Raw genomic sequence first — 26,847 nt, 5'->3', positions numbered from 1 at the left:
ATCCTAAATGTGATTATCCTTTAACAAAGTCAAAAAATGTGCAAATAAATAATTTTTCTGTATTTTGTAGTAATTTATTTAAAAAATTAGTTATTACATTGTACGATCTAGTAGGGTTTACTGCAAAGTTTATTTTTTTATATTTAGTTGACTACTGTAATTATTTATTGATGTCTCACAAGTATATACAGGAGATTCAATAAAGTGTCATGACACTTATTTCTACAATAACTTGATACTTGTTAATGTCTTTACTTACTACCACGTACGTTGCAGTAAATTATAAGGGTGGGAATTGTCAGGAAATGTAATATCATTTTGATACTTAGGTTACAGTACAGAAATATCAGCTCTAGATATCAGCTTTTGATATATATATATATATATATATATATATATATATATATATATATATATATATATATATATATATATATATATATATATATATATAATATAATTTTTTCCTTCATTCTAATTGTACAGTTGTGGTCAAATTGGTTGGTACCCTTTAAGCTCTTTAATAGGTGCTGTATGCCTTCTGAAAGTGATTAAATGAAATACAAGCATCTCATGTATACCTGTAAAGCTAAACAGGTGTGAAAAGAGATAAAGTATTGCTTATTCTACAAAGATATTCTAAAATGGCCTGGACACATTTTTGGTATCCCTAGAGAAGATCATAAATTATTGTACAAGAGTGATTTTTTTTAAACTAGCTGCTTTCTTTAATTAGTATCACACAAGTTTCTAATTGTGCAATCAGTCATTCAGCCTGTGTAAATGTAGAAAAGTAGTCCCTCTGCTGTGTATTATCATTTGTCCCACACTGAACATGGACCAACAGAAGCAAAGGAGAGAACTGTCTGAGGAGATCAAAAAGAACATTATAGACAAACATGTTGAAAGGCTACAAGACCATCTCCAAGATTCTTGATGTCCCTATGACAGTAGTTGCAAATATTATTAAGAAGTTTGGGACTGTAGCCAACCTAACTGGACATGGCTGCAAGGGAAAAGCCTATCCCAGAATGGGCAGACGAATAGTGAGAATAGTAGACAAAAAGCCAAGGACAACATCCAAAGAGATACAAACTGAACTCCAAAGTCTAGGCTTATCAGCATCTGATTGCTCCATTCATCAATGTTTGAGTGAATGGAAGAAGGATGACTCCACTGTTGAAAGAAAGACATTAAAAAGCCAGATTTAAAGTTGCTAAAATGCCCATTGACAGGAGAATGGTTTTTGGACAGATGAGACAAAACTGGAGCTTTTTGGCAAGTCACTTCAGCTCTATGTCCACAGATAGCCACAAATTAAATAAAAGAAGCTTTCAAAGAAAAGAACAACACTATACCTACTGTGAAACATGGAGGATGCTCGGTTATGTTTTGGGACTACTTTGCTGAATGTGGCAGAGGGTGCCTTGAGTTGTTGTAGGGAACAATGAAATCTCAAGACTATCAAGATATTCTGGAGAGAAACTTTCTGTCCAATGTCAGAAAGCTCCATCTGAGTTGCAGGTCATGGATACTCCAAAAGGATAATGACCCAAATCACACAGCTAAAAGGACACCAGAATTGCTTAGAACAAAACATTGGACTATTCTAAAGTGGCCTTGTGTGAACCCTGATTTGAATCCTATTGAACACCAATGGAAGGAACAGAAACATGTAGTATGGAGAAGGTATCCTTCAAACCTGACACAGCTGGAGCACTTTGTTCAGTAAGAGTTGGCCATACTGCCTATTGACAGGTGCAGAGGTCTCATTGAGAGCTGTAGGAATCACTTGTTTGAAGTGATTTCCTCTAAAGGTTGTGCAGAAAATATTAAGTTAAGGGTCCCATCATATTTGTCCATGCCATTTTGTGTTATTATTTAAAATATTCTGTTAAATCAAAACTCTAAAGCAAAGTCTGATTTTTGTTGAATACTGAATAAGCAATTATGTGTGCCAATTGCATTTTGTAAGTCTTAAGTTATTTCACAGACAATTGTTGTTTCTTTTTTTTTTGTGGAGGTATACCAACAAATTTCTCCACTTTTGTAAATGGGTATACAGGCAGTCCCCGGGTTACGCACGAGATAGGGACTGTAGGTTTGTACTTAGGTTGAATTTGTATGTAAGTTGGAACAGGTACATTATTTTTATAAATGCTATTGTTGACCGACTGTAACCAAGTGCTCTGCCAGTGAATGATGGAGTTTTACCTCTCTCTGACCTTTTTATTATTTCTACTTTATTTTCAATGGTGATGGTTTTTCTCTTCTTTACTGTATCACCAGCACTTGCATCAGATTTGTGTTTCAGAGACATTCTTGAAGTGGTGAAGACAAAAGGTTAAGATGAGCTCTTCTGCACAGCGCTATACAGTACACGCTATCACAGCATTAAGGCACCCGTCAACACGTCTGATGTACTGACAAGAGACAACTTCCTGCTATGTGTGTAACAGTACAAGCAGGCTTGCTATTGAGAATGACTGGGGGCAGCGAGGGGGGGTTCATCACCAGCCCACCTCACAGTCACCTCCACTACAATATGCTACCTACAGCATCCGCCCACTGAGAAAGAACACGGTGCGGCCAAAGGCGGGTAGTGAATCGCCCAACCCTAATTCAACAGGCAGCCATCTGAGGCACACTACAGTGCTACCCCCGCCGCACCGTTCAGCCACAACCGGCTCACCAACTACAGCATTACTAGCCATGTGTGCTGGGCGGGCAGTGAAACGCCCCCCCCTCCGCTCCATCTAGCCTGCATCCAGTCAGAAGCAGTAGCTGTGGCGGCATAGTGGGCGGGCAGCAAACCATCGTCCTGCACACAAGCGATAGCTGTGGCCCCGGTGACTATGGACCACGGATCACCGCTTGCCACCGGGAGCCACTTGAGGGACACTACACTGCGCGAGCAGTGAAATTGCCCCCCTCCAGCCACTGCTTGCAGTATCCCCAGGCCAAAGGTGACGGAGCGGCAGTTTCTGAGGCGCATGCGTTGCAGCTGCATCCTCGTTAGTAGGTCGGATGTCTGTAACCTGGAGACTACCTGTATTTTTTTCTGAAGGCACCAGCACCACCCATCTTCCTGTCCTTGTGAAACTGTTGATGTCTGTGAAGATGCGACTATTTCACGGGTCTAGAACTAGAAGGCTCATTGTCTGATTGCCTTCAAAGTATCTGTTAGCATTCATTCATTCCATTTGCTTCTGAAACTTGCTTTTTTTATCTGCAAAGCTGCAGGTCAGGTAATTAAACTCAGATGTGTGTCTCTGCTTTTTCTGACAGTTATAAAGCAGCATGATATGTCAAGACCCTTTTAATTTAATTTACTAACCACTGTTTTATACCGCAAAATGTTTTAAAACACAATTTTTATTAGTTGCAAGTATTAGAAGGAAACATTTAATAAAAGCTTTAACACCAGCATAATGACAGTGCTACATGATCATAATACAGTGTTCTTATTAAAGCAAGAAGGTCTGATTTATTTATTGATTTTTCTGTTTGCAATCCCTTTTGCTAATTGCTTGAATTTCATCATATGTATTCCATAGTCTTTTGTTAAAACCACCTTTTCAATGTTTTAACTTTTTTCTTTTTCTTTATTTTTAGGTCTTTATATTTATTTATCAATACTTTTTGCTCAATGAAAAATTGCAGAGATGTTTAGCTTTGAAGGAGACTTTAAAACTCGACCTAAAGTTTCCCTTGGAGGTGCAAGTCGGAAGGTAAATATTCCACTTTAACTCTGTTTTTGGTTTAATTTATTTTTGTACTATTTATTGTTTCTTTCAAACTGGGAAATACGTAAGTATATGGTTAAAAATTATTGCCTTTTGTAGTGTTTTTGATTTTAAAGGACACATTGCACTTGAATTTTTTTTTTTGCTGTTTCCTTTTGAGAAAGTTAGTGACAGGTATAGTATTGCTAATTATAAACTATTTTTGTTCTGAATTCCAAATTAAATAATTTTTACCAGCCTCCTGTTAATGATCTGTTAGGAAATATTAATAGAATAAAATGTGAATAACAAGCAAAAGGAAACAGCCATAGCTCTTTCTTTGTTAAATAAAGAAAGCACTGCATTATAAAAACATTTCATATATGTATTTCCATTTTTAGTTCTGAACTGTTTTATAGAGAACATTTTTTTCATTAAGATTATTGTTTTTCATGAACGATTATTTTATTGTCTATTTAAAAAAGGAGGCTCAGACAGGTCGTAATTAATTATTTTATGTATATAGGACACCTAGCTCAAAAATATTTGTTTTACTCTAAATACTTGCCAGGTTTTCAAGACAACATATTGCTTTTAGTAAGATGATATCCTCAAGTAACATTTTGGATGTTAATATTTTAAACAATACCTACAATGCTGTTGTCTGTGACACTTTTCGCAGAAAATAATTGTATATTTGTAAGCTTGTATATTATTGTGAAGAAAAGTTTACAGGTTGTATTTGCTATTGACCTATTTATGTGCTAAAATATTGGCTTTGTTATACATTTTGATATCCTGCTTTTTTCTCCTGTTTATTGGATAAAACTCTTTAAAGTTACATGCACATTTAGTAGATTATTGTTAATACAAATGTTTCAAATTTAAAACTTTTAGATCTAACCCCTTCATTAACCTTCCTGGATGAAAAGTATGCTGACAATGCAGTTTTCTGAAATGAATTAAATTGCTGTTTTTAGTCTGCAATATCATTAACAAATAGGCTTTCTCAAATTAAGATATTATTACATGACCCTTTTAACACTAGAATTACCAGAGTCTACGAAAAAACTCGTAGATCCGGCCCACCTTATAACCATTCGCACCTCTCCGCCAGCGTCCTTTGTCCTCTAAATGTGCCGATAAAAACAAGCTGCAAGCAGCCAGCTGTTCCATCCCCCCACCGACTTAGAACGTGCACGAGCATCTCCCAGCTCATTCCTTGATTGATTATCTGGGAGTGAAGTGGAGTTTTAGAGTGGAAATAATAGATTGTTATTTGGAACACAAGCATTTCATGTGTGTTCCGTTTCTACAGTAATCTGTGTAAACCCATTGTTAAAGCAGAAATGTTTTCATATTTTAGTAATAAATGTTACAAAATGTAGGCATAAACTATAGAATGTGTGAAGCAGCATGAAGTCCAAACATCAAATAAACACTTTCACAAAAGGTTCAAGAACAATACAACTTCCGTGGTGTAGCGGTAAGATTTGCTGCCTCAGAGACCTGAGTTCAATTCCCCGTTGAGGAGAAAGTGTTCTTTTTTTTTTTTTTTTTCTTTTTAACCTCAAACGGACATAAAATTTATAAATTGGTATGTACTGTCAGTTAATGAGATCATTACATTTTCATGTGGGATGCTCCTTTTAAAATATTTTTTAACAATTGAGACTGCAACTAACATGAACAAGTGTCCTTATAACTGTTATTTTTAAGATCCATAACACACAGACAGACAGAGCACTGCGTAATAGAGAGACAGACAGGCAGAAAAGTCACTAGATATATAAATAAACAGGGAAGGCACATGTACTGAAAGAAAAAAAAAGATCAACTTGTGCATTGATCCTTCTGCACTGAGTAAGCTCACGCGGTCTAACATTCCCCCCCAAACCCGATCTGACTCTAAGTAACAGCGCTAGTACAGACGCAAACCAAGTGTATGTGTGTACTCTATAATATTAACAAAAAGAGCAGCTTACTACTGAAAACAGCAAATATAGGAGTGAGTGGGGATCGAACCGGGGACTCTTGATCACACGTTTGCGTCTGTACTTGCGCTGTTTCTTAGAGTCAGATCGGGGGTTTGGGTCGGGGGGGTTGATGATGTTAGAGCGCGTGAGCTTATTCAGTGCTGCAGGATCAACGCACATGTTGATCTTTTTTTTCTTTCAGTAATAGCGCCAACATAAATCCACACCCGATCTGACGCTGTTCGTTTTCAAATAATATTGCATTAGTGCGATGATGTTTTCAAATACAGTATATTGTCTCTTTCTTTCAGGTGTGTAATAGGAACCACAGCATAGAGAGAAGCGTGTACATTGTAACAGGTACACACATTGTAAATGTAGGAAAGACGATCCTTACATGTGTGTGAACAGTTAACATTTGAATCTGATGATTGCATATAGCGCTGAACTTACTGCTCTGTACTATTCTATCCTCTGCATGTCCTGGAGTACAAAAGAAACAGCATACAGCAACATGTGGGGACTGGCAAGATCGGGGAAAAAAAACATGCAGTCACTGATTACAAACCGCAAGATGTTATGCGAATGAATATGAATAATATGAATAATGTTGCATCCGTGCCACAAAGTTTTCCGAAATGTACTATACAGGTCATAAAACGAATAATTCCAAATACAGTATCATATATACCTATGTCTGTGTGTTTTTTTGTTTTTTTTTGACATCATACACCATAAGGTGCACACTAATTCAGCATGAGCAGGAACACTCAATAAAACTGAATAAAAAAAAAAATCAAGTGACGGTGAGATACGAAGAAGGCAGATTCGCCAGCATTTGTGTGTCAGCCTTTATCCCTCCAGATGAGAGAATGTCCAGTTCCATTGTCTCAAAACACCACTCACATCTCCAGTTATTCCGTTTCAAATGAAAAATAACAGCGTCAGATCCCTGGGTGGGGGGGCGGTAGTATGTATCATGATCGTGATTTAGAGAGAATAAAAGTTAAAAAAAAACGGTAACTTTTACAAGTCCTATAAATGCACACCGTGTGTTTCAGACGCAAACCAAGTGTACTGTATGTGTGTACTGTATAATATTAACAAAAGGAGCAGCTCACTATTGAAAACGGCAAATATAGGAGTGAGTGGGGATTGAACCGGGGACTCTTGATTACAAGTCAGCAAATCTTAAACCACTATGACAATGAAGCTGTTGTCTATTCCTTGAATCTTTTGTGAAAGTGTTTACTTGATCTTTGAACTTCAGGCTTCATACATTATATAGTTTATGCCTACATTTTGTCATTTACTACTAAAATATGAAAAACGTTTCTGTTTTAAAAATGTGTTTACACAGATTACTGCAGAAACGGAACACACATGAAATGCGTGTGTTCCAAATAGTGATCTATTATTTCCACTCTAAAACTCCAGCACTTCAGTCACTCCCAGATAATCAAACAAGGCATGAGCTGGGAAAACTTAGTGAACGTTCTGCGGCGGTGGGGGATGGAATAGCCGGCTGTTTGCTGCTCGTCTTAATCGGCACATTTAGAAGACAAAAGAGAGGTGAGAACGGTTTTAAGGTGGGCCGGATCTACAATTTTTTTCGTAGACTCTGGTAATTCTAGTGTTAAACATTTGCAAAAGGTAAAATTTTGACTCTTATTGTGTATTATTTAAAACAAATAAATGCCAGCTAAATCTGGTCATTGGTAAGTTTAATTCCTGCTTTTTGCTTTGTAGGAAGAAAAAGCTTCACTTCTGCATCGGACACAAGAGGAAAGAAAAAAGAGGGAGGTAAAAACATAATTGACATTTATAATGAAGATTCCAAGAGGAAAACTTGTTTTACTTTTTGTTGGAATTTAGTATTTGAAAATATTACCAATTGAGTGCCTTTCTAAATCAGTGTGTTTTTGCACAACACATAATAATGGAAATATCTATTTGCTTAACCTCCACTTCAGTTTATTATGCAATTTAAATGTAATCACGTAAACCTGGTTTTAATTGGTGTTAAGAAACATCAGTTTTGTTCAAACTTGAATGTTCAAAGCATTAACTATACTAATGTGTTTGTATTTCTTTTGGTATTAGGATGAAAGACGAAGGCTAAAAAATGCAATAATCATTCAGTCATATATACGAGGATACAAAGATAGAAAACAGCAAGTAAGTGTTTATCACTTATCTTAAATTTGCAAGACATAAGATCATTTTAAATAAATTAACACTACATAAGGATTAGGAGCCGTTAAAACATGAAATCTAACAAGTTTCCCAGCTATGCAAAGGGAAGAAATGTCCTTAGTCCCTTACTATCTGGAATATAAAGTTATTATGTCATACTACCAACAACTGTTGTTGTTATTCTTTAAAATCTGCATTGATTATTGACAGAAAACTTAATTCTAAAAAATGTATTGCTGCAAATCAAAGGATAGGTACAGCTGAAAATAAACATAATGAAGAATGCAAAGCTTGGTATTTCTTCATTAGTGGCACTCTGCATAGTAATAATGGTTGTTATTATCACATGGGTTCAAAATCAAAAACTTTTTAAAGTGTGCAATAAATGTTAAATTGAGTATTTAATGTAATTTGTATAAACTGTAGTACACTGTTCACTGTTAGAAGATGTACTGAACTTTACAGTCGCAGCTGAGGTGAACGGAGCATGCCTATAATTTCAGTTCTTTGTACAGTGTAACAGCAATTTCTCCAGCTGCACAGCACAATAAGTTAACAGATCTATCATTCATAGATGATTCTTATCTCAAAGTTTGAGAGATGAATTACTGATATTTGATTTATCTACATTTTCCTAAAATTTTTAAATTTCTTCTTAGAGACCTGATAAACATATGGGTGAAATATTTCGCTGTTTACATGATAACTGCAAAGTATTTAAGGCAGAACTATGCAATTGTTAAAAGTTGTCTGATATTTTAGTATGATATAGATAACTCAAAGTAAAATCTTAGCTGTATTTGCAGAAATTGGTTATTTCCACCATTCTGCTCTTATACTATCTTCAAAACGGATATCTGTAGGCATTTTTGTACACTTACAGCTTTTTAAAACATTGATATTTTATTATCAGTACACATTCCTAGCAAATTACTGAATGGAAAAAGATATAAAATGCCTCTATATTGTTATAGGTAAGAGCACATAAATAAGTGCTAAATTGTTTTGGCATGATTGCATTGTCCTAGTAATTCTTACGAAAATAGCACATGATCATCCCTCATCTAAAATATTCATGTACTGTTTGTTGGAAATTGTCTCGTTTGGCACTTGGCATATCAAGGCAGATATTGTTAAAATTTACTCAGTCATCATTGAGAATATTGTGACCTCCTCTATCATTGTTTGGTTTCCTTCTGCTTCATTTCTTTCTAAGACTCAGTTACAGCCCGTGATTTGTTCAGCTGAGAAAATCGTTGGCTGTTGTCGCCCAGCATTAAAAGATTTGTTCATTGCCATAGCGATAAAGAGAGCAGGAAAGATTACAGCTGACTCCACCCACCCAGCAGCCATCTCTTCGTTAAATTGCCATCACAGAGGCGGTACAGGTCTATTATGACCCGAACTGCACACCATCTCTGCAGCTTCTTTCCTCAAATTATTCAGATCCTAAATAAATTCCTATTTTTACAAAATATATACTTGGTAACTGTGCTGTTTGTCTATTTGTAAATACTTAATACTTGTTCATCTTTTACTATTTGATATCTATATTATTTTATATAGTGTTTCCATTTGTTAACTATTGAAATTTATAAATGTTTTGTTCAAGCAATTGTTGTATTTATATAGTGGTTTGCACAGTCTCAGGTTAATGGTGATTTGATATTGTGTGGTCTTAAGTTAATATATCTTGTATCCCATGTTTTGCACCTAACCAAAGTCAATTCTGGTATGTTTCACATGCTAGCAATAAAGTGATTCAGATTCTGATCTAGTTCTGATACACAAATTCATGTTGCCATGATTTCTACAATTTTATACAAGCACAAAGTTTTTTTTAGCTAATTTTATTAGTTAATCGAATATTCATGGAAGAGTAACCTTTCAGACTGAGGTGTGTATCTTTTGGGTTTATTTAACATAAGTGGAGGTGTGTAAAAAAGATATATGAAAACTTCCTTCTGATTTTGCTTTAGTCTTATATAAATTCAAATTTTCTTTCTCACTATGTTTGATAAGCATATTCTGTGTCTTTTGTTATGTATGATACAGTATGCAGAAGTATTAATGGCTTTTTTCATTGTTTGTCTGCGTGCCTTTATTTTCAGGGGCAATGTGAAGGACATTTGCTTTAGGTTTTAATTAATTTTTAGCTGATTGTTTTGTTGCAATTCAGTTCAAGAACACTTCCAAACTTCATATGAACCCAGTTTGCTATAAAATAATTGTAAATGAAATATGTTCTTATAAAAAGAAATGAAACACACACATAAAAAGTTATTACTAAAACATGTATAGATAAAATATGTTTGAAAAAATATACACACACAAGCTCATATACTTATGAAAAAAGAAACACACTGCTTGTTGGAATGATATTTCAACCATTGCTGCTGAAGTTACAATGTTTTGATCAAAGCCCCCCCAAAAGTGTTTTATGAGGTTAGGGTCAGGATAGAAGGCAGGCCAAGGCATCACTTAAATAACAGCAGTTCTCAGAACACTTGTGACCACAGCAGCTATGTTTGGCCTAGCCTTGCTGTAGGGTCCAATTTCTATTAGATGCAACCTTATGGCCTTTTTACAAGTTTCCTTGTTGCACAGCCAGCTGTATGTCCCTCATTTTTCTGTCAGTTATATTTGCATTGTGTCTGCTGGCATTCTCATGAACAGTACTGGTCGCAGACTTGAGATGAACTTTCAGATATGTTTGTCTTGTACAGGTGTGGTCACTCAGTCAAACGGATCTTGAACAGTCATCTTTCCAGTGGGTCCATTGAAAGGTTGCCTGCAGTCAGGAGACAGTTTAGTGTCTTATTAAATAGTGTTTGGCAAAGGAGGTACATGACATGCCTGTCTGCTACATGACCATGACAATGGCTCTTTCATTTGCTTGTAGTGACATTTGAGTCATTATGGAAATACAGAAAACTGTTATCCTTTTTTTCTTGCTGTGACATAAGCTTTGAGTTAAGGCAGTTCTAAAGGTTACCTTATCAGGTATAGCTCCACCAGGAATTGGTGCAATTTGGTTAAGCACAAAAAGTATTTGTTGAAATTTCTGAAAGCTGCTAACAACTGCTGTTTGTAGTATTCATTTCATGTGAGCCTTTTCAACTTTTGCCTATTTGCTTTTAGTTATGTTGTGATTGTTTTTTTTCTTATAGCTCAAAGTGCACCCTAAAATTGAAGTTTTCCAAGATACAAATGCAGAATATAGCATTAAAAAGAATACCAATCCAATGTATACCTTTGGGGTCAAACATGAAAATTCTTATTTGTGTGTTTACTTTTTCCACTACACGCATTAACAAATTTTAACAGTGTCTAAAATGTGTGAGTATAAATGGTTTTACAGACAAGTAAGGGCTACTAAAGTAAGGATTTCGCGGTTCATGTGCAACTATTAAAGAAGCAAATTTTCAACCAAAACTATTGAGAAGAAAATAAAAAATAGATCTAGTTAGCAAAAACAATCTGAGATAAACATTTTCCTATCACATAGATGTTGCTGTCTCATAGTAAATTTAGTGTTCTTTCTACATATTAATACATACTGTAGTCTGTTAAATGTACACAGAAATTGAACTGCTTGGCAAGAAATAAATGATATGAACTTTAACAGACTATACCATGTTTCCTATCTGTGTTAAATCACATTTTGAAATGCAATGTTTTTGACTTACCTTTAAATTCCTTTGAACTAGGGTAGGAGCTGTCATATAACACAGGAAAGCTTCTTCTTACAGACAGATGCAGAGACTTGAATTCTACTAAAGTGGTCAGTGAGTCAGGCAGCTTAGAGCAAGGAGTGTGTCATGATTTGTTCCTAAATCCACATTTTTTTTATTTTTAATTCTTTGATTAAGCTGGCAGGCTTTTGCGTCAGTAAATGTCTTGCCTTTGTGTATTTATTTATTTTTACGATGTATCATTTTTATTCTATGTTTTAGTATGCCATCCAAAGAAGCGAATTTGATCATTTTGTGTGCTTAGCACAGTCAGGAGGAGGAGGATTTTCCGTCAGTGATGGAGCTAATTTGAGTCTTTTAGTACGACAACTTCTGTTTTTTTACAGACAAAGTGAAGATTCAGCTAGATTGGTAAGATATTTTACAAAAAATTTTGACATGTCTGTTTTAAGTGTTGACAAAACTTTAATGAACACTCTTTTTAACTGAAATAAATAATAATGAAAGTTCATTTTACTTTTAATGTTTATGTATTATATATTTGAAAAATTGTAACCTTTATTACAACCCTAAACTTGATATTTTTAACATATATAGGCATCTGCACAATATTCAAATCTTGCAATACCACATTGTAATAGTGAAGAGGATCCAAGTTAGGCCTAAAAGTAATTGTAAGTGTAGTGTGAGTAAGTGACTTAGTTTGTTTGGTCTGTATTGAGTAGACAATTTGCTACTTCACCATTGTTTTACAGGAGGAGCACATATACTAATGTAGAAATGTTTGTCAAGAATAAACTAAAATAGAAAAAAACAGACTTTTTAGTGACAAGTGGCGCAGTGGGTAGCACTGCTGCCTCGCAGTTAGGAAACCCGGGTTCACTTCCCCGGGTCCTCCCTACGTGGAGTTTGCATGTTCTCCCCGTGTCTGTGTGGGATTCCTCCGGGTTCTCCGGTTTCCTCCCACAGTCCACAGACGTGCAGGTTAGGTGCTTTGGTGATTCTAAATTGTCCCTAGTGTGTGCCCTGCCCGGGGTTTGTTTCCTGCCTTGCACCCTGTGTTGGCTGGGATTGGCTGTGAACCTGTAGGTAGGATATAGTGGGTTGGATAATGGATGAATGGATATTTTTCCCAACACTAGCAAAACACAAGAATGCAGTTCAGCTTTTAACATTATGGTTAGATCACATATGTATTATAAACCTGAATCTGTAAAAATAAATTAAACAGTAAGACTAGTAATGTTAAGACATTTCTTGACCACCAGGGAACATAAAACATGTTGTAATCCTGCAAGTGGAGTTGTCACAGAATTTTTAAAATTTATGTTCTGTTTTCATTTGCTTTCTTTTCACATTAGGTATGGATGTGTCAGAATTTGGTGAAGTCAAACATCCAGTTTGTAAAACAGCTAACAGGTCCTGATAAACAAATATGTTTGTTTCAGATAAAGAGGATGCTAGGCTTATGTTGCAGGTGAGAGGGTGCACCTTTTTTAAAAATGTATTTCTGTGTGCTTATTATTTTCATTATAAAATACAGTATTTTTCCATTGCATTAACTGAAATATATTAGTATTAAACTATTGGGGTAGAGAAAAGCCAAGCAAAATGACACCTTTTATTGGCTAACTAAAAAGATTACAGTATGCAAGCTTTCGAGGCAACTCAGGACCCTTGAAGGGACATAGCTCTGGCTGTAGCGTCATGGGGAATCGTTTCTACATTATTAGATGGAGGCCATACAGTACATTCGGCATTGCAATTACCATTAAACCTTGCTCATGACAAAAATCCAATTTGCAACATATGCAAGGGCTCTGGAAAGGCAAAAGTCTTGCAACATTCAAAGATAATAGTTTGGGATGAGTGCACCATGGCACATAAAAGAGATAATGAAGCCTTGAACCGAACAATGCAAGATCTCAGAGATCCTACCAAAATAATGGGAGGTACTGTCGGTTTACTCGCAGGAGATTTTCGTCAAACATTACCAGTTATTCCATGAGGGACACCAGCAGATTAACTCGATGCATGTTTAAAATCCATGCTTCTCCCACGGTCAGTTATATGTCGCGTGTTCTCGGGTAGGTACACCAAAAAATGTATACATTTATGCACGTAATGGGCAAACAAAAAATGTAGTATGCCCGAAAGCACTGCAGTAGTACTCAATGTATCTTTACTTCTTAAATGTTAATGTTTTACTGTTTAATAATTTATATGCTTTTTATATGTTGTTCAAGTTCTTTTATCAAAATACCAGTAACAGCGCACTGCACGATAACGTGCAGTGAATACACTTGACTTGAGCATTCATAGTATTCATCCTCTTCTTCTGTACTTTTAGCATTTGTTTGCTCAGAGGTTGATGCACATCCTGCTTCCTGAGCATCTCTTCTTTACTCCACCCTAGCGGCCCGCTGCTTCTCTTTCGTCGGCATCTTTTCGCGTTAAAACTGATTGTTAGTTTTTGTGTTGCAATTACTTAGTACGTTTTCTTTAACCTTTCACTTAATCTTGCACTTAAGTCTTCAATCTGCCTCAAGAATGATTAGCGAAGGTGGTAGGGAATGAGAACGGCACCCGTACGCATGCGCGCACGGCCGTCCTGCTGCGCGCTGACGAGAGTTGATTCTACAATAAAATAAAATAAAAGTAAAAAGAGTAATAAAATCATCACCCCGAAAGCGGATAGTAGATGTCACGTAGTGTATGTGTACCAAATTTCAAGTCAATAGGTGAAATGGTTTGCGAGCTACATGTGATTTAAAAACCTGGACAGACAAACGAACAGCCACGGTAGTGTATAATAGAAGAAGATTTTACTGTTTAATGATTTATATTTATATGCAATGTGCTTCTTATATATTCATATTCTCATATGATAATGATGTTAATAATGTTGTTTATATTGATTTCTGTGTTATTGTAAATGCTCTTTATTTGTTGAAAAATAAAATTGGCAATTAACAAACTTATTTTATAAATACTACATTTTATTTTTTTCCCTTGCACTCAGTGAGCGAAGCCACTGGGTAATCAGCTAGTCACCTATATAAATAATTCTTACGTTTAGATTGATTAAGTACTGCTGATTTTTGGTCCACTAGGCGCCTGCTGTTGCAGAGTTTTAGACTCCATACGTTATGAAAGAAAGTATACTGCCTGTTAGTGCCATATTTTTCATGTTTATATTTATAATAAAGATAAATTAATAGTAAATACAATAAATGTAATCAAATAATTTAAATTAAAGTAACTGCAAAAAAGTAGCGTGTGCATTAATGTTAAGAGATTCTTCTCCACATCAGAAAAAAAACAGCCAAGTTATTGCTCACTAGGTTGCCCCACTGCCATGCAATGCACACAAGTGGGAGAAACAATTTAATTTATTCACAATTTTTTTTACTTGTACATATAAATGAGAAATTACTTTTTTTTACTTGTACATATAAATGAGAAATTATATACTAAGTAAGAAAATTAGCCTATGTATTTAAGCATGTCATTTGCTGAGTTGTACAGTTGCATGGATTACTTGTTATAATAACTCAGCTCACATAAGAGTTTTGCCTAGCTCCATGCTCAAACTGGTGCTTGAGCAAAGTTCAGACTCAGAAAATGCCAAACTGTACTTACTTTACTTTTCAAATGTTTTACTACCCACAAACAATTTTACCAGTCAAATATAAATTTACCAAATGAAGTAAGCAATGAATGTGTTAAGTGAATAATACTTTATGTATATTTTTAAATTGAGAAATAAGTAATATGTAATCCTTTCCCAAACTCTGATGTTAAGCATGCATAAATATACAGTGTGTTAACAAATTAACAAAAGAGGGGAAAAAGTAATTTAATATAATCCTACTTTTCCTTAATGGAATACATCAGAAATAACAGGAAACAAAACACATATGTAGTCCAGTGTTATGTACAGTCATGGAAATGGATGACAAGTGGATGGAAACTGTCATTTCTTTAAGATGAAACAATATAGATGACCCAGTTTAAATGTGTCTCTCCTGAAGAGGAAGAAAGAAACAAAGCAATCTCATTGGTATGAACTAGCAGATAGCTCTGGGGAATGGATAAAACATTGACCAAAATCACCTTACTGCTGCTTGCAGACTGTTGATGAGTCATCTCTTTTTTGATTGATGATGACATATGTCCCATTTAGGTACAGAAGTTTTTAACTCCCCAGAAATGAATGGTCGTTTTAAAGTCTTCAACCCAGAACTGGATAGTATGAACAACAGGAAATCCAATCTCCAAAAGTGTTAATATGTGTTAGTTACTGTAACACTGCAATCTCTACATGCACTAAATCTGTCTGTCTGTCTGTTGACCGACCGACCGACCCTTTCTGCCATTACATATGGTGCAAAATAGCTGCCATATTATTGATTTTCCTTATTTTGTAATAATACTTTACAGTAATTGTTTTATGCAGCCTTCGCAATGTCAGCAATGCTTATTTTAGCCAAGTCAATATGCAGTTTCATGTGCAGGCTGCATCTTAATTACCAGCTGACATGACACACATTACTTTAAAATTTTCATTAAGTATTGTTTGTTAATTTGATAGTTTTCTCGAAAGAAAGAATCTTTTTTTTTTTAAGTTTCTTTAAAAATCATGCCAGCAAAACAAGTACTGTAATTATTAAGAAACCGTTTGGAAGAATTTAGTACATTCAACAGTTTAAATATTGGTAGTACCTCGATTTATATACTGAAAGAGATGGATATGAACATTACATATTTTGGTTTCTAGGAACAAAGTAAAGCATAGATGGGAGAAAAGAAAATGAATTCATTGAGTGACTGATGTACTTATGAAATTAAAGAGTATTCTGTCTACTTTGGTTATAAAAATTTCCATGGGTCAGTAAGAATGTGACCTGTAATAAACTGCGCAGTTTAGGATGTTATAGTTGTGGCTGTCATAGACCTATCTAATCTGGATTTGTTACAGTTTTGAAGTTCCTAGCCATAAATTTATTAGTGCTCATACTAGGAACTAATACAAATATCTTGGGTAATAATTCTTTGTAGTCTATATTCGGTGTGTACAGTAATGTGCTGATTAATGACTTCATTTTTGAATGGCCATTTGGCTGTATGGCAGGTCATTGCAACTGAGGCTTTGTGGGTCTGGTGTCGGTCACCTTTACACATACACCAACTGCAGGTACAGAATGGCAAAAACCAATATTCCAGCCTCAGTAGCCTTCTTTCAGGGTGCTGTGCACCACTTTGGAATTGGTGCTCAGCTGTTATCATGCCTCTCACTAATTCTCCTGTGCAGCAGTTTGGAAGTGCAAGACAGCTGTGCTCCAAGAACTCCATGGAGAAACCATTTAACGATGATGTTTTAGTGCTTTACAATGATCATTTGATACTTCATGAGGGACTCCCACACGCTTGTTGTTTACATGTTTGTTTTGTTCGTTACAGTACAAGGAAAAATCGTTCATTTTTTGGTGCTTTGCAAGGAAAGCTTAATACTTTACATGGGCAAGGTCAGGTAGTGTAGTGGGAATGAAGAAATAATTTGTAAAAGTAAAGTAACCAGCTCATCTGTTATTCAGACCCGCACATCAGAAAAAAAAGTTAAAGGTAACATTGGCCTTAAGTACAAATTGTCTCAACTTGGCTGGCCATAAATTGGCACATGCCTGTATATATTAGCCAGAGGTACACACTGTATATACTTTTTATACATATGTATTCTCATATCTGTTTCATCATCTAAAACATGGCAAATGTTTGACCATGTGATAAGTTGTTTACCTCAAGTTTCTTACTTTTTCACTGTCTATAAAATGATTAAATAAATGGCCTGTTATTTCTTATCTAAGCTTAGGATTGTCATTGTCTAGTCAGAGTAGCTTAAGACAAATCAATTAGTTCATTTGTTGCTCTCCAGTATATCTATTGAATTCAAATTAATTAATTAATATCAAACCTTTAGAGTGACTTTTATTTAAACAAAATACACAATAATTATATATACAATGTCTGAATAATGTTTCTGTCTCTAAAACTTCTCTGTATCTGTTCAACTGTGTGACCCAAGCTTGACAGCGTATGTGGATTTCACTTTCACCGAACAACAAATCTTTTAATTCTCGCAGATATGCCTCTTCATTGGGAAGAAACACTACTTTTCCCTGATGGCAACACGAATTAGACGATCTACAAGTCTCCGACTTAAACTTTAAATCCGAACAATATATTCAACCTCTTTTCGCTATTCCCTTATTTCACCGAGTAATAATTTCCATTTTTTGGAGACTTTAGAATTTTCGTACTTCCATTATCTCTAACTTGCTTTGCATGTGTATCGCGCCAACGTTTTTGAATTCTTTACGATGTTCTACTTTGTCATCTACTCTTTGTCTTTTATTTCCGGTCCCGGGCGTGGTTAAATCTCTTGGCACAAAGTCTCGTCTCGCAGGACATGAAAGTGTCTCTCTTCAAAAGATCACATCTTGTTGCAGGATAAAAAATCTCGTCTCCCAAGATTTTTTTATTATAATAGAGAGATATGCATAAATATATATATATATATATACATATACATGCATATATATTTTATTCTTTTTATTTTTACTGTAATAATAAGAATACAATTGTATTACATTCAATTCTTGTATACTGTATATTTACAGTATGTATATACAGTATATGTACACAAACACATAGTACATAAGTAATGTATACATTTGAAGTATATGCTTTTATTGTTAATATTGTCTGAACAAGAATAAAATTGTATTATGTACAAATAAGTAAATATATGTGTGTGTATATACTTAATTTTAAGGTTGTTAAAAACTGAAGAAATTTATGTTTGTGTTTTTTTCTCAGGCTTCTGGAAACATGCAAAGACAACAAGTTTAATGTGGCAGTTCCTATGAGAATGTTAGAGACATTTTCTTCAGAAAAAACATATTTGACTGTTCTTCAGGATGTTAATTGTGTAGCCTCTTTAGCTGAACAAATTTTGCACTATATGGTACATAATGGTGAGCAGTAGTATTAATGTTTTTTATGCACTGAATACAGATTAAATATTCCCCACTGTTGAATTGCTTTGCACTTTTAAGCCTATTTCAGTTTTCTGATAGTGATATGGGCAATTTAAAATATAGTCCTTCAACAGTATTGTGTAGCATAATTTGAGCAGTGAACCTTGTAGTTTTTTTCGTAACTGTGTTTTGAATTCCAATATCTGAGCTGTAGTCTTTGTTGGAAGCAATTGTGCTAATAGAATTATGCTGTAATTAGTGTTCATGATGAAATAAGATTGAGTTCTTTAGAGTTATAGTTACGTGCATTTTGTCTTTTGTTGAGTATATAGTAGCTTAAGTAGTGTTGGATTGTTTATCTTACAGAAAGTCATTACTTTACAGTTGTTTTTCCCTTATGTTTTAAACATATTTTGAGTATCAAAAAAATTACATTTCCAAAGTTTGTTGTATTTTTGTGACCACTTTTTAAATTTAGTTTCCTTTCTGATAGTCTAATACATTTGTATGCATACACACATGCTCACACAATTTTTAAAGGATTTTATTCACGTTTTAATATAGACAACAAAAATTCTTAAAACTAAGACTAGTTAAATTAACATTTTGAGAATCTGTATCTCAAATTTGTATTTCAGGTATCCTAAAATGTAGTTAATTTGAAATATTTGATACTAATTTCAAGATATCTCAAAATACAGTTTACTGTATTTTAAGTTATTTACAATACATTTTGAGGTATATGTAATGCATGATTTCTCTCAAATATATGTATAATATTTTCTTGAAATGCCCAGGATGTTATTTTAAGGTATTTGAAATTTGTTTACAGTATTTTGAAATAATCAGGAAGCGATTTTCAGATATCCTGAAATATGCAGTATATCAGATATCTGATAGTGACAGGAAGATATTTGAAAACAAAGTTGAGATATCTTTAATTGTATTTTAGATATCACAATTAGGTATTCAGATGTCTTGAAGTAAGTTCTTGTCTCTTAAAATGTATTTTAAAAATTCACAAATTTAATTTCAAATTATTGGCATTTAATTCCCAAGATTAAATGCTTATAAGATATCTTAAGTGGACAAGAAACCCATTTTAAGATATTGGGAAACGAATTAGAGATATCTAAAAAATGTATATATATATTAGAGTTCCTACAAACATGCAAGTTAAGTTTCTTTGCAACTCTAAATTATTCTTATTCTCTGAATATAGGTGTGTTTATGAGTATGCCCTTGGATAGACAGCCTTCCGTCAGTCATGGTGCGCACCTGATGCTACCTGTGTAGGCTCTGGAAGAGTGGCATGATTCAAAGAAACATGTAATTTTTAGTGATAGAGGTGCAAAATGATTTTATATTTACAGTATTTATCTTTGCTTCTTAGGACTCTACAGAGCGCTTTACATTTTAGTAAATCACAAGCTTCCATCTTGTCTAGAGTTCAGTGAAGCTCCTCGTGTTCCCTTTGCTGGCACTCTTTTGGAGCATATCCTTAAACCATTGCACTTTACATACTTCTCCTGTCCTCAGGGTGCAAGGTAAGGAGATTTTTGTACAAGATTTCTGTCATATTTGCTTTTATTGACCATCACAAATAAATCAATTTCTCATAAACTTTTTTTTTTTAATGATGCATTGAAAATTATAATTGAACCCTTCTGACATGAATAGACAAGATAATGAAAATATCATGTATTTTTCTGTTTATGCATATAGGATAAATAATACCAGGAAAATCTATATTTTGATAAACATTTAACAGTAACAGGTACTAGGGAAGTCATAAATTTCAAAATACAGATACAGAAGAATAAAATGATTATGCAAAAGAATACTAACAGATTTTATTTGAAGGAAATGGTGAAGGTAAAGTTTATTAAGACTTGTCATGAGAAAATAAAATATACAAAAAACTGAAAGAACAGATATTCTTTATTCTCAGTATTCTTTGGTTTTCAAATCAGTAATCTACCAGTATCTACAGTTTATATCCTCTCTATTACACATAAGGTCTACATCTGTTAATTAAGTGGTACATTAATGAATTGGTAACATACAGTACCAAAGCTTGGTCAAGATTTCTAGGAAGGGTTAACCCAGCATTTTTCTTGGTTGAGTCTAAGTTTAACTTCCAGAATATTTTGGGCTGGCTTTTATATGAAAAATGTACAAAACTGCCAATTAAAGCATACAAAATGTGATTGCTTTCTCATGTGTTGATCCAATCACATAACACAGTTTCATTATTTTTTAACCATTTGTAAGCTGTCCTTAAATTAGACAGATTCCAAAATGAGTGATAAGCTCATTGTTTAGGCATAGAAGCAAATTGTTGAATCCTAGAAACTAATAGACGCAGCTGTGTGCTTCCTACTTCACACATGCTATTTTACACCAGTGAAGAGAGTAACTTGCTTCAGCAGAAGTTGGTGAGAGGTGTACCTCCGATTGAAACTAAGGTTCATGCAGCTTTCCAAAATAATAAAATACAGTAAGTGTAGTACATTGGATTGTTGCTGTTTTGTATTCAGCTGTGATGTGTTTCAGTTTCACATCCACTGTATTGTTTATGTGCCAAATGTGTCTTTTATTTTTTGAGTGTGTTAAGTAACTTAGTATGCTACTCACACATACTTTTTGTTAGAGCATCAAAAGAAAAAAAAAAACTGGAGTCTGTTGCCACAGAACATTTATGCATCTTCAAGAATCTCATCATCTTTACCTAGAATGAAACATTCATGTATAAATGCAATCAGCCTTGAACACTCTTGTGTTGCTTATGTGTTTGTGAATGAAAAAGTCACAGTAAATTTCTGGAATAGTTAACCAACGCACCATTAAAGTTGCATTAAGAGGGAATAATTTTAAATTAATGAAAAATGATTTTGAGATTGTGCAGATTAAATTAACACAAGCATTTAAAATGCTAAATAGAAATGAATCACTTGAAATGGACTATTACTCAAGCATACTCAAAACAGTTAATGATATATAAGTGAAATATATATGTACCCAAAATCACTAAATACCACATTCCAAAGTACTACAATAGGCAATGCGACCAATCCTATTAAAAAAGCAGTTTAGTTTTAAAAAAGTATAATGTTTCAATTAATAGAAACAAACAGTAAAAGACAAAATGGAGAGAAGATAATCATCAAACTAAATAAAATAAAGTTTCAAACTGCAGTATATTAAGTTGATCTTAAATGACTTCAGCACAGAAAAAAAACAGTATGAAAACATTTTTAGAGTTAGATGAGTTCAAAGTGGAATTCCACATGAGTCAGTAATTTATGTAACTGATTTAGATAAAGCGTAAGGAAATGATTTGTTACATTTGAAAATGACCCTGAATTAGCAATATTTGTGTAGTCTCTAGAAACAAGGTAATTGAATAACTGGTGCAAAATTCAGGTATGTGTTAAATTTTGCTTAATTTAAATAAACATAAAGACTTGTACACAAAAGAAACAAAAAAAAATATCATCCTGTACAAGGATGCTGGTCTCACTCTTCTTGCCAGGATGAGAAGCTTAGCAATACAAGAGGACATCAGAGTCCTTGTCTGGATCAAGAGGAGAGTTGATTTGGCCATGTAGATAAGATGACCTCTTGGCATCTCTCATGGAATATTACAGCACATGATCCTCTGGATTAAGAAACTGAAGGTCAGAAAGATTTTATCTCAATTGTCCAGGGAGCACGTAGGTTTTACACATTTTGACACTTTCCAGAACCTGGCAGTACACATAGAGTTCTATTTCTAGACTGTTAGGCTAAGTACTTGGCAAGCAGTTCAAGTCAAGAAGTTATGCTTAAGCTGTTTAATAAACTTGTGATATCACAGTCAGATCATTTTTGTGTGCAAAAAAACAAGAACAACATTACAGTGATGCAGAAATACTGTACAAATAAAAGTAATTAGATTCCACTGTAGATATTTGACTATTAGATTCCAGTAAATTGTCATATGAGTAATGGGAAAGGAAGGAAAGAAAAGAAAGATATAGCGGCAACATGACTTTAGATGTGTAAAATTATGAAGGCTAAAAAGAAGTTGACTACTAGTTGATATTTTAAGATCTGTTGTTGAATAAATGCCCTAGGACATTGTTGAATTTATGTTAAAAAAATGACCAAACCTGAATGGACTGTTCACATTAAAACTGTCCATATGTTCTTATGACCCAGTCTTTACAAATGTTAATTCATATTTTAGGGGTACTCCTAGAAGATTTAAAATTATCATTATTCAGAGAATACTTATAAATTATAATAGTAAATATGATTTATTCATCAGCACATTTAATTGTGGCCTTAAAAATACAGATTTATACTAAGAAAAAAAATAATATGAAAACCTGGTGATTTCAATTTTTTTTCTCTGTTCCAAAGGCAGTATATTAACTAAAGCAATAAACTTTGATATTTACCAGTAATAGTGTTATTTTCTAGAGCTCTAGTAAAAAGAGCAACAAACCTTCACATTTCACAGAATTACATGTTACAAATGACATTGTATAGTTCTCTTCTATATATTTAAACAGTTCACATTGGCTTGATTCAGTATGCATCATACTGTGGGCTATTTAAAAATAAACAAAAACAGATGTAGTGTACTAGAACATTTACGTACTGAAGGATGCATAGTAGTTAATGTGTGACCATTATATAATTCCATTTGGTAAAATTGCTTAATTGTTCCTTCAGTTTATTAGGGCTTATTATTTATTGTAAGTTTATTTTTCCATTTTGACCAGGTATTGATGTCATCAAAAGAAACCTAGCCTTCATCAAACATTTCAGCTCTTTGGCATATTTTAGTAATCGGATGAGTTAGCTGTGATGGCCAGATCACTTCACATCTCATTGTAGTCCCAAGTTCAATTTCTGTCTTTTATTTCAGAGCTAGCATGATGCCTTCTCTTCACTGTTTCCCATTATTTCCCATTAGTGCTGGCATCCTGCTGTTTTCAGTCTATCATTTGAAAATCATTAATATTTAATTTCAATAAAAATAATAGTAATTTTCTCAGCTTTGTGGCATAACATGCATACAAGCCTTTCACAGTTTTCTTTCCTGTTGTACCTGTAATTTATAAAAGTGTATTTCAGAAACATTATGCAAGACTGAAACCCCTTGTTATTTATTTTTATTTTCTGCAGGCAATATATTTTTGCAACCTTCACAGAGGAGTTTATTGCTGCTCCATATACAGAGCAGATATTCCACTTTTTCATTCCAGCACTGGCTGATATACAGTCTTCTTTCCCTTTTGAGCCTTTCCTTGAAGCAGTTTTAGGGATGGTGAGTGTGTGGAATGTGGCTAACATCAAGGCACCTTGGCTATTTTATTTTGTTCTGGCTGTTGGAGAAACACATCTAGGTAAGATATATATTTAATAATGAAGATTACCATTCCCCCATTAAACTGTAGCACAGTTTTTGGCAGAAGTCAAACACTATTGAAGACAGGAAATTACAATTTTTGGGTTTTACAAAAGGGGATCTTCAGTTAAATTGTTAGTATAAAACAAACTTTATAGTGATTTGCATATTTCTAAGTAATAAATGTTTTGTTTGTATGTAGGAGTAAAATGCTTTTTAATTGATAAAAGCTTACAGTCCCTATCAAATTTCCTTATTTCATTTTTAATTGAACTTTTTCAGTTTTTACCATTTCCAAATAGCAAGAAATGTTTACTGTTTTTCAAACGTAATGCCTACATCTTTGAACCATTATTTTTAAATTGAAATGACTTGGTAAAATATGTTTATTCAGGAATTATACTTTTTCCTTTACTTTAAATGATGATGCTGGTTAAGTTCTTAAGACTCTTATTTTAAGCAATTGTCTGTTTTATAGGTATTGTAAAATCTCGATTATCCGTCAGGGGTTGGGACTGAGGCTGTGACGTATAATAGAAAAGATGGATAACAGAACAGCTACTTTAAAAATTATATACATTAGATTAGTTTAGCGAATAGTCGTATTTATTTACAAAACAAAAACTATATTAACAAAATATAGTATAGTTTTAACAAAATTAATTATAATTTTGTAATGACCCATGTAATAAGCAAATACAACTCAGGGGTACTAGAGTTTTCTGTGTTGTCCTTGGAGTCTTTCTTCCATAACAAATGGTGCCCTGTCTTTTACGCTGTTATCTGGGTTACAGAACACACTTTCAAAATTACAAATGAAAGCTTTCCCTACCAATTAGTTTATCTCCTGCTACTTACTTTTTTTTCTCTCCATGGCAGAAACACTCCTGCTTATTGTCTCCTGACTCCCAACTCAAAACTTCCTTATGCTGCACTTTCCTTTCTCTCCTAATTTCTCCGGTCACTCATCTCCCTGAGAGGCGTGTCCACTTAAAGTATTCATTCCATCCATTCTGCTTCCATACAGTGCATCAAAAGCTACCTGCACATTACAATATATTAACAAAACATAACAGAATTTAAAAGAAAATTTACAAAACAGAAGAACATTAACATTAACACAGAATAACAATACTTTCAGTGGTTTCCATTTTTGACACATTTTTCAATTTTGTCAGTATCATGCTTTATATCATTCACCATTCTTCCTACTCTGTAAATTGAAGTAGTACTTTCGCCATTTTGCAAATCTTTAGTAATTTAAGTTTTTGTGACAATTCCAATACCACATGCATACATTTATCATCCATGACAATGTATATTAGATTAATTATAACAAAAGAAAAAAGTTAAAACTGAAGGTACGTAACTGTCACTGACACTGTGGTGCTGGGGAAGAACACTATGCGCTAGCACAAAGGAAAGTTGTTCCTGCGTGCGAAGCTTGTAGTGTGCTGCACGGCAGTAGTAGTACAGTAATAGGTAGGTGCGTGTGCAATGGTTTTTATTTATTTATTTATTTTTATTTTTTTTTGGTGTGCCCTGACTGTTAATGGAGACTGACGGTTAATCAAGTGATGGATAATCAAGGTTTTACTGTATATTCTTTAATATAGTATATTTATGCTAAAGCTAGCATTTGTTACAAATGCTTTTGATTAATTACATTTGCTTGTCACAGCTAAATACAGAATGACTACAACAACATTCATTTGCTTTTTTGGTGGGTGGGACAGTTTTGATTTTAATAAAAGCAGACTGTTGCCTAGAACACAAGTGTCTATTGGCAGGGAATTACTTTGTTATGTCTGGATATTAATGTGTTAAGTACATAACTTTGGAGTGTGCAAATAGCTTTATTATTATTGATACCACATGCAGAGAAAAAAAAAAACACTGTTATATATAGTTCAAGTGGTTTACATTTAAGTTTCTATATTATTAAACTGGCCATTCTACTCAACAAGAGTTTTGAAACAGAAAAAAAGTATGTACCACCCTAATATTTATATGTGATTATGGGTATGTGTATATGTATTTTCATATTTTAAGTTTAATTTTTTTTTTTTTTTGTTAAAACAAATTCATTTTTATTTCCAATTTTTTGTTTATGGAGTTTGTTAGAATTGAATTTGGCTTGAGTTGAAAATTACAATATTTACAGAAATCAGTACTCTACTAAATTAAAAGGATTAGATGGTGTCACAGTGTAAGAGCTGCACTTAAATTCACACATTTATGTTTCTAGTGTTATCACCTTTAGCGTGTTGTGTTCCTGCCTGAGAATTAACTGTTAAAAATACAAACATATTTTCTGTGTATGTCTTTTGTAATCATGAAAGGTTCTAGACTGCATACATGAATTGTTAAAAGTACATATAGCATGGCTCTATGTAATACAGTTGATAGATACACAGTTAAATTAATTTTTTTGGGGGCAGTTCTGAAAACAAGTTTGAGTAAGCAAGTAGAGCATTTAAAAACTACAGTTGAACTTTTAGTACAGAACAGATTAAAGAAAACCAGTCACTGTCACTGCTGGAATTCTAAAGCTAGAATTGACCCATCATAACCTCAATTTATCTGAGCACCTTTAATGGGAACCTGCTTGACAAAACTGTTTATATGTACTATTCCTTCAGGTAGCCTCTCAGAAGAAGGTTTACTACTATATTTGAGAACACTACAAACTCTGCTGCCACAATTGCCAGTGTCTGTGACCAGCACCAGCAAACAAGAAGTTCTTAGTGACTCAGAAGATGAAGACAACACTGGAATCAAAACAGTGCTACCAAATGTATGACTGAAAGACAT

The 26,847-nt window shown here is 33.9% G+C and overlaps 1 protein-coding gene across 1 annotated transcript in view; it reads left to right on the top strand.

The window, feature by feature from the left end:
* The window catches only part of ube3c (ubiquitin protein ligase E3C), a 242,176-nt gene that overhangs the window by 44,478 nt on the left and 170,851 nt on the right, over positions 1 to 26,847 (top strand). Inside the window, exons 2-10 of the mRNA XM_051929116.1 lie at positions 3,616 to 3,731; positions 7,451 to 7,504; positions 7,805 to 7,879; positions 11,854 to 12,003; positions 12,954 to 13,069; positions 18,472 to 18,629; positions 20,026 to 20,179; positions 23,811 to 24,031; positions 26,676 to 26,830. Of these exons, the coding sequence (XP_051785076.1) occupies positions 3,666 to 3,731; positions 7,451 to 7,504; positions 7,805 to 7,879; positions 11,854 to 12,003; positions 12,954 to 13,069; positions 18,472 to 18,629; positions 20,026 to 20,179; positions 23,811 to 24,031; positions 26,676 to 26,830 (1,149 nt within the window). The 5' untranslated portion in view covers positions 3,616 to 3,665. The remainder of the gene's footprint in view (positions 1 to 3,615; positions 3,732 to 7,450; positions 7,505 to 7,804; positions 7,880 to 11,853; positions 12,004 to 12,953; positions 13,070 to 18,471; positions 18,630 to 20,025; positions 20,180 to 23,810; positions 24,032 to 26,675; positions 26,831 to 26,847) is intronic.

The sequence above is a fragment of the Erpetoichthys calabaricus genome, chromosome 6 (genome assembly GCF_900747795.2).
Source record: "Erpetoichthys calabaricus chromosome 6, fErpCal1.3, whole genome shotgun sequence".
NCBI lineage: Eukaryota > Metazoa > Chordata > Cladistia > Polypteriformes > Polypteridae > Erpetoichthys > Erpetoichthys calabaricus.
Note: the sequence above shows the minus strand (reverse complement) of the source record. Positions and strands in the feature narration are given on the sequence as shown.